This window comes from Nanorana parkeri, unplaced genomic scaffold (assembly GCF_000935625.1).
Source record: "Nanorana parkeri isolate BGI_ZX_2015 unplaced genomic scaffold, ASM93562v1 scaffold868, whole genome shotgun sequence".
NCBI classification, from domain to species: Eukaryota; Metazoa; Chordata; class Amphibia; order Anura; family Dicroglossidae; genus Nanorana; species Nanorana parkeri.
The window spans coordinates 481,901-491,729 of NW_017307136.1; the positions used below are offsets into that span (position 1 = coordinate 481,901).

The 9,829-nt window shown below is 38.5% G+C and overlaps 1 protein-coding gene across 1 annotated transcript in view; it reads left to right on the forward strand.

Annotated features, from left to right (window-relative positions):
- Positions 1-9,829, forward strand: part of TRPC5 (transient receptor potential cation channel subfamily C member 5) — a 215,877-nt gene that overhangs the window by 110,273 nt on the left and 95,775 nt on the right. The window contains exon 3 of the mRNA XM_018565630.1: positions 7,961-8,482. Within this exon, the coding sequence (XP_018421132.1) occupies positions 7,961-8,482 (522 nt within the window). The remainder of the gene's footprint in view (positions 1-7,960; positions 8,483-9,829) is intronic.

Sequence of the window (9,829 nt, forward strand, 5' to 3'; positions counted from 1 at the left end):
ATGACTGTGTCATCTCTGAGCCAGCATCTTTGAACAGGAAGTATATTCAGAGCTGGGATAATGCCTGAACAATAGTGATATTGTGCTTCTGAAGAGAAAAGCAGCTAAAGGCACTGTCAGGAGGAGTATTGTAATCTCTGTAAGAGGCAATAAGTACCTGTAAGTGTTGGGGCTCATGGGCATATTTGTGCCGTACACCCGAGTACAGCGTCCATAGAAAAACACAGCAGCTGTGGCTCCTGGAAACCACAAGTGCAGATGTATTGTAAATTGTAATATATGTGCTGCTAGGTCTTTAAATAAGAAGACACACATATAAAATCTATAGTTGACCACCAGTATTTATCACTACATCCACATTGCTTTTATTTTTCCATAGTGAAAAAAAGCAACACACTGCTTTGAAGGAGGAACATTTTTTCAAAGTTGTTTTCCAGGCATATTATGCCTTCAGATAACTACAAAATTAAGCTACACTTTTACCTCAGGTCGTACTACCGCTATTATGTTTGTGTGACTGAATAGGCAATACTTCTTCAGACAGTGATATAATATATGATAAATGCTTTAATAATACTTAATTATGGCCTTCATAGATAGTGATTAGAGCACAACATTTTAGCAGGCTGCATGCATGGCTCCGACAGTGTTAGCTAAAAATAAAGCATTATTAAGACGTTTATCACAGTGATCTATTGATTAAATGTTTTGGCTGTGGACTTACTGTGCTGCAGGCTCTGCAAGACACTGCACCATGAGGCGGTGTTAAATAATTAAATGACTCCAGTCATCCACATGTTATATAGCATGTACAGCCTGGTGACAAAAGTGTGCTTTGTTCTAACTTTTTTGGTTTGTGAAGCTTGACCTAGTGATTACTGCAAGGTCATTGCTGCAAGAGTGATCTGTACCTGCCTAAAGGTTCAATACAAAGTCTGAAATGCAGTGTATTGGAAAAAACAATGCACAGGTTAGTGTGTTAAATATATAAAGACAGCAGCTAGAGATGGATCAAGGGCTGACTTGAATTTGATTTAAAGTTTTGAAAAATAATACAACTAAATAAAAACATAAAATATTGAGCATGCATCTAATATCTGTAAATATGACAGACTTTGGGGTTTGTTATTATATCTTGCAAACGTCTGATGCATGAGGGGATTAAACACCAGCCAAATAAAGCAGGTCACTTTTTATCACAGTGCTGACAAACTCCACGGCTATAATTGATACAGTGAAGCACCTATGGCTGTCCCCTACAAAAGAGAAGTGGCGAGCGACTAGCTGAGGGAGAAGTTAAATGCTGGAACCTAGGAAAAGGTAGCTAAGCTATTAGAACTTTGTTCCCTACTTTGTACACACACACACACATATATATATATATATATATATATATCGCTCACCCCCAAAAGAGCCACTGGAATAAACTGGAATAAACTGGTACTTCTGTGCTCTCTGAGAAGGCTGAGTACACTCCTCTTCCAGATCATAAAGCCTCCTGGGAGTGGTAGTTCAGTGCAGCATATCTTTACATTGTCTCTCCCTGTGATGAAACTGCAACTCCCACAAACCAGCACTGCTTAGAGCTGAGCCAATCAAATCTCTGTAACAGCATACAGTCTTAAAGCGGCACATCTCTTAATATGGATATGACAATAGTCCCGCTACATATATACAGGTGAAACTCGAATAATTAGAATATCGTGCAAAAGTAATTGCAGTAAGTGCTGCAAAAGGGGCCCAAACCAAGTACTGAGTACATATGCATGCTTGTACTTTTCAGAGGTCCGATATTGTTCTATGTACAATCCTTGTTTTATTGATTGCATGTAATAATCTACTTTTTTGAGGTTGTGGATTTGGGGTTCTTGGGGTTTTCATGAGCGGTAAGCCATAATCATCACAATTATGACAAATCACGGCTTGAATTATCTTGCTTTGCATGTAATGAGTCTATCTCATATATTAGTTTCACCTTTTAAGTTGCATTAGTGAAATAAATGAACTTTGCACGATATTCTAATTATTCGAGTTTCACCTGTATATTGCACTTCCCATTTGATAGAATCAGTGGAATTAGAAATGGATATCTTTTAAAAGAAGAACTGGTACAATGGAAAAGGAAGGGCTGGTGGATCTATAGGTCATTCTTTTTTACCTATTTGAGATTGGGAAGAGTATTGTTTTATGGTTATAAGAAGTTTCTAAATCTGGTAAATAGATAATAATAAGTAGTGAGCACAGTTTTAAAGGAAGAAACAAAATTGAATTCAAAGAAGGAAATCTCACTCTTTTTTATGCAAGATATTTTATTCGCAAATGTAAATGTCATTGTACATGGCATCAAGGCTAAAAATACCCCCTATAGCAAATCTCTGCAGCAATTGTTTTTTTTAATCCTAATCTAAATTCCCCAAATATGCACCTTAAAGTGACACTAACAGGTGTTAAATCTTAAAAATGCATTCAAGTACCTTACCTATTAACAAAAATGCAGCTTATTTGTGTATCACTCGGCTGTAGATCCTCAAATCATCTCTAAATTCATGCTGACACTGTCCTTCCTTCTGGAGGTGGCTACTTTTGTTCCCCATGGTCCTCGTGTGTGTAGCCACCAATCCAAGCTCGCTTACGTAAAGGATTACAATCTCATGTTTTGCATTGAAATTATAATCCATCACAGAAGCGGAGTGGTAGCTACTTTACAACACACAGGGACCATGGGGAACAAAAGTAGAAACCCTCCAGAAGGAAGGACAGTGTGAATTCAAAGATGATTTGAGGATCTACAGCTGAGTGATACACAAATAAGGTACATTTTGATAACAGTTAGGAGTACTTAAAAACATTTTTAATATTTACCTCCTGAGTTTAGTGTTACTTTCATTTATGCTTATGTGATGCACTGGGTCCTGAGTCTTCTGTCCTCCTCGCTAGGACATTTTTATTTTCGTTGAGTGTCTACATCACCGCCTGGTAATGAAGGCACTTACCATTAGTTGTTCACTGGATTTGTCTGACCCAATTTAATTATTTTTAATTTAAAGTATGCTCACTAATTCCAAAATACACTGTGCTCCAGATTCAATAAATGTCATAATTCTAAGACAGTATTTTCTATTTTCAGAAATGCTCAATTTAGTAAATTTTGTTCGTGTTTATTGCATTTTTAAAAAATCTGGATTCTGTGCAGTGCTAAGAATGAAAAACCTTTTTTCATTTTGCAAATACATAAAATAATGTAATTCAAAGATGTTGGTAAACATTTAAGTATTTGTCATAAAGGGAGCACAGCACCCAGATGCTGCCCCTCCCCCCTTGTGAACCAAAAAGTACACACAAATTAAATAAAGACACCACACCTTGAAAAAGTCCTTTAACTAAACATAAAACAGAAGTCAGTTGACATGTTCTTTATTATTGCAAAAACAAAAAACAACAGTCGATCAGCAATGTAGATCCTTGTCAATCATGATTAACAACGCCCAAAATCTTGCCACCCGCCGACCTGTCTGCTACCACCGAGGAACCGCCTCAAAATGACAGATCAGGGCTGAATGTAAACAAATGGGCAGAGACGTCGTGTGATGTCATGGGACTCACTAAACCCATTTGTTTGTATGCCACTTAAGGACAGTGAGCTGTCATGGAATGAAAACAAATGGGTGGAGCGAGTCGTAAAATCACTGCTCATTTGTTTACACGCAGCCCCGATCTGTCATTTTGCAGTGGGTGTTCTTAGAAAGGTGTTAGAAAGTTGATAACAATGTTTGAGATGTGAGTTATAGAAATACTGGATTTCTATAAGGATCAACTGGTATTTTTCTGTATTTGCAGAAATGTACTTGAAAAAAGAAAACGAATGCAGCCACCACATTTAAGGACTGGTGAGCTGTGATAACTATTCAATTTTTGTTTTGGGGTTTAGATATACTTGAAGGCAATGCTCGGAATCCTGTTGGGTAAGTATATCATAATTGTACTACAAACAGGAAAATCCATTGATAAGGGAACGTTTAAAACTGTAACTAGTCTTTGAAAATTGGGGACAGTTGTGTTTCATATGCTGTAATTAAATAAATACATATTTTAAATAAAGAGAAGTGCAAGAAACCTTTTCCTTCCAAAAACATCTATGTGAAATTTGGGGGCGTATTCTGATAAATGAGAAATTAAATAATTCAATAATCAGTGAATGTTTCATTCAGGCTGCATTTCTAGATACAGTTCTTTTAGCAGATTGTCAGATTTGTATCAGCTCTCTTGCTGTCAACGGGAAGCGGTTGTCAGTGACAGGAATGTCCTAAGACAATAGCACAAGAACGTAAAAGACCACAGCCAAGAAATTCACTCTGCGTTTGAAAAATAAATACTTGGATGTAAAAATACGCTAATATATAAGGAATAATTTATGGTTCCCTCATCAGCTTTATATTGCTATAGTCTCTCTTCTATTTTTTCTCACAAAATGAAATTGTGTATAATCTGTTTAAGTAACCTGAAGGGTTATATTCTATGGAAGCAGAAAGTTCTACTGTGCTGTCCCATTCATCAATACATAATTCATAGAGAGGCAAGATTATATGCTAAGACATTGGAAAAACAAAATCTAAATCTCTTCAGGGCTCGTTCTCGCTGGTCGCATTACTCTGCATTGTGCACTGCAGGCAAAATGCAGGGGAATGCAGAAACCAATGCATTTTAATGGAGCACATTTTCATATACTTCATATACTGCATTGCAGTACAATGCAGGAAGTTCTGACATGATGACTTTGAAAGCATTGCCCTGTGGATCCTATTCAAGTTAATTCAATTGGATTCTTTCAAAATGCAACACAGCACTTTTGAAGACCCTTGGCAGCACATCCTAGTGCAGCGCACATTTCTGCATACAATATGAAGGATTCCTCAATACAAGGGTATTGAAATAATTCCTAAAGTTTAACGGTGTACACGGTAATGGTATGACCCTAGGGCAGGGGTGGGCAACTCCGGCACTCAAGCTGTTGTGGAACTACAAGTCCCATGAGACAATGCAAGACTGACAGTTACAGTCATGACTCCCAGAGGCAGAGGCATGATGGAATTTGTAGTTAAAGCATAGCTAGAGGGCTGGAGTATGTCACCCCTGCCTTACGGTGTTCATGTTTATAGTAAAGGTACAAGGGACTTTTATCTATAATCTGGTGATCCTGGAACACATCCGCTGGTGTTGCTAAAAACCTTTATTACTCCCACTCTCTATGACTCACAATCACCAATTGCATATAAATCTGTTTTGAAAGTTTGAATTTTATTAACGGTCCAGGAAGCAAGGAGAAAGAATGTTACAATGGGCAAGCTTTAGGAATATCCTCCCATTGCCCCTGTGAGTTGGTCTGTCTTTGCTGCGACTTTTGTGGATTGGAGATAACTCACAAAAAAATGTGCTAACATCGCTAATTCAACCACTATTAAAATGGCTGAACTCCCATGCCCCCCACCTCCCCTGCATGTTGTAGGCACCTGGAAGTTGCATTTCTTTATTATATTATATATTTCTTCATTATATGTGCATATTTTCATGTCCTCTATTGCAGCGTTTTTCAACCACTGTGCCGCGGCACACTAGTGTGCCGTGAGATATTGTCTGGTGTGCCGTCGATTAATCGTTAATTTCTTTGATCGATCAAAATTATTTTGATCGATCAAAGTTACTCACCTCTCCACCGGCTTCCGGGTCTTCCGTCGGAGATCCGGTGACGTCACGGACATTGACGTCACCGGACTCCTCACCCCCAAAGAGCCCTGGTGAGACCCCACTGAACCCTACTTTAACCAGGGCTCTGTGGGGTCTCACCAGAGCTCTGAGGGGTCTCACCAGACTGGTGAGACCCCCACATAGCTCTGGTGAGACCCTACAGAGCCTTGGTTAAAGCAGGGCTTGGTAGGGTCTCACCAGGGCTCTGCGGGGTTTAACCAAGACTAGTGAGACCCCACTGAACCCTACTTTAACCAGGGCTACGTCAGTGCTACAGTTTGAATTTAAAACGTATTTGTGTGAAGTGTGAAGTTAAGTCATGGATTGAACAGAAATATGAACAATTATAAAATACTTTATTATTTCATAATAAAGTAATTATAAAATAATTTCTTTGTGTTTATTTGATTCCTATTCAAGAGAATTACTTTATATATAGTCAATATAGGCACAGAGGTAACATTTTTTTTAACATTTTCTAATGGTGGTGTGCCTCGTGATTTTTTTCATGAAAAAAGTGTGCCTTTGCACAAAAAAGGTTTAAAAACACTGCTCTATTGCACTGCTGTGTCGTCTATGCTTCAATAATGCTGAGTGCATTTAAGTGAAGTCCGAGAAGGCAAGGTCACTTCCAGTCTTGACTTCACTACCCTTTGAAATATCAGCCCTGTGCTCACCAGTGGAAGGACAAAAAAGGAGTGTTAGTGGTCATGTGACTGCAGAGAAAACAAGGTAAAGGTATTACAGAGAGTTGCAGAGAGTGAAAAAGCTATTAGAGAGGTACCATTTGACATGCTGTTTATATGTTGTCTTTTCTTCTACTGCAAAAACTGGGTTCCAGACACCAGGTAACTAGAAACAATACTATTTTGAACAGTAGGGTAAGTCTGGTACACAAGTAATGCTGAAAATGAAGGTAACTGGACAAGCTGATTCTGTTTCCCGTACGTGTCAAAATGCTACATTTCATGTTTAACCAGAGTACACCTGTGATGACAATGTGTTCTTTCATTTTAAACTGTTCCTCTGGTTAAAGATACTCAGGTCTGCTTTTGATCAGTTGGCAGTTTAGCATTCATGTGTCTTAAAGTGGATCTCTAAGCCTGCTAAAAACAGAAGTGATGGTCATTTACCCAGGCCCGGATTTCCCACAAGGCCACCGAGGCCCGGCCTCAGGGCGGCAGAGCGCAGAAGGGTGGCAGCGGTGACCTTGTGGGGAAGTTGCGGGAGCCGGTGTAAGGTGTCCCGGCGGCGGACCGTAGTGTGCATCACATCGTCCTGTCCTGTTAATGTGGATTGACGCCGGAGGAAGTAGCTGTCTACCTTGCTATCACACAGGGGCTTGTTATCTCCTGTGTGATAGCAATAAAGTTAGATGGGGGGAAAAAATGACATTGATTTAAAAAAAAAATTTAAATACAAATGTAAAAAAAAATAATATTAAATAATTAAATAAAAAAATAAAAAGGTGATTAAAAAGTAAAAAAATAAGAAAATACTAAATAATTAAAAATTAAAAAAAATAAGAAGAAATAATTGAATAAAATAATAAAAAGTGATAAAAATAAAGAAACAGTAAAAAAAATTGAATGCATTTACCTCAATTGTTTTGCCTAATAATGTATTTGTAATTGTCATCATGGTGCATAGATGGAAGGATGACACCACCGCAGGTTCCTATGTTGCCTGCCTGCTTACTGAACTATGGATAGGGATAAGCACACTGCTGAGATCCTCACTACCCCCCTCTTCCTACACACTGCCTAAATAGCATCTAGTGCCTGGAGACACATACAATGATAACACTAACAGGGTTATTCACAAAAGGGTGAAGAGTTTGGAGAAGGCAGGAGAAGTGAACAATCTAGGACAACATAGCTGAACTGGAAGGTGAGCTGAGTTGGAGAATTTTTCCAAATCAGCTATTTTGGCCTAGATTGTTCACTTCTCCTGCCTTCTCCAAACTTTTCACCATTTTGTGATAACCCTGTAACTAATACAGTAGACATAGACTGTCTTGTGTACTGGTGCTCCTAAAGCATAAAGATCTCAGCATTAAAATACTTGTAATTATTTGTTTAACAGATACATAGATTATATTACTGGTGTTTTGTTTTATATGTGTTTGGAAGTCCTTGAACTGTCTGTACATATCCATTGAAACCAATGTTTCATTGCAAAAATTATAGTGAGAACTTAAAGTGTTTTCTCTCTTTAGGTACCCACTTTGATGATGGACACCCAGTTTTCAGAGTTCACACCAGACATAACACCTATTATGCTGGCAGCTCACACTAATAACTATGAAATTATAAAACTCTTAGTCCAAAGAAGGGTGACTATACCTCGCCCACACCAGATACGTTGCAACTGTGTGGAATGTGTTTCCAGCTCGGAAGTGGACAGCCTCAGACACTCTAGGTCGAGACTCAACATCTACAAGGCTCTGGCCAGTCCATCTTTGATTGCCTTATCCAGCGAAGACCCCATTCTGACAGCCTTTCGCCTCGGATGGGAATTGAAAGAACTTAGCAAAGTGGAGAATGAGTTTAAGGCGGAGTATGAGGAACTGTCTCAGCAATGCAAAAGATTTGCCAAGGACCTGCTTGACCAAGCACGGAGCTCACGAGAACTGGAAATTATACTTAACCACAGGGATGACCAGAGCGAGGAGCTGGATCCTCAAAAGAGTCATGACCTGGCAAAGCTTAAGGTAGCAATAAAGTACCATCAGAAAGAGGTAAGATAAGTTATTTCCAATATTAGCGCTCCAAAATACCAATTCCACCTTTCTCATATTTTCCACCATATCCACTGTGCATTTTCAGTTTTCTCAGTAATATTTAAATAACACTGTTTTTCCATGTCATGATTCAGATGGTAATGTATTAACATGGATAATGTTTCAATTTTCTATTTTCTGATAAGATAAAAAGTAAAGTGTCACTTAAAAAGGTACAAATGTATATAAAAGGAAATACAGTTTTCAAGTCATGACTAAAATATATAAATTACATTTGTATGTCCTTTATAGCAATCAAAATCAGATTATTAATTTTATATTTAATATCGCTAGGTGGGCAATGCATAGAAAGTCACAAAACGTTACAAAAAACATAAGTTAAAAAGTCAGACACACATAGACAAAGAGTATTAATATAAAATGGATAAACAAACTTACAGGAAAAACGTTTTTCTCCTGCTTCTGGGGTTGGATAGAACTCACATGGATCATACACCCAATATGGATGGGACACCTCAGATATTTTCCAGACCTTATCGTGGATCCCAACGTCAGACTTTGAGGTTACAGTAGAGTTGCCACCCTACTAGCCTATCCATTTATATAAAAGGGTTTGGCTGCTGCATCACATCTAATTAACACAGGTAGGATTTTGGCAATCACGATCTGTAAACGCAAATTCATATGAATTATGAATCTGAAAAGTAAGAACAATGGATTCAGCCTTGTTCTGCTAAGCCTAATGACCAAAGATGGATGTTTTATGACTAGCAGAAGCAGTACCAACGTAAAAAGACTCAAATTATCAATACCTACAGTAACCCTGCCGCTCCGTGATAACCAATGAGAGGGGAGAGCCATCTTCCCCTCTCACCTGTCACAGAAGTTCTCATGTATTGGAGGTGACAGGTTAAATAAAGAGAACCTGTCACCTCCAAATGCTATCACACAGGGGATTGTTAGTTCCTGTGTGATAGTGTTAAGTGAGAAAAAAATTGTTTAAAAAAATTAAATAAATAACATTTTAAAAAAATAAGTAAAAAATAATAAGAAAAAAGTATTAAATTTAAATAAAAAGGTGATTAAAAAGTTTAAAAATCACGGCCCACTTGCCATGATAACCAGTTGATTGGCAGGCTCCTTCCCTACAGGGACACGGGCTCCACTACATAGAAGGACATGAGCCTGCCAATCAGCTTGTTACTATTCCCTGGGTCATATTTGGCGGGCGTACAGGGACAATGAGGGCATGCTGGATCTTGTAGTTCAATTACGACATGTCCCAGCATGCTCTCATTGTACCTGTACACTCCCACATATCACCAGGGGGGGGGGGGGGGGCGG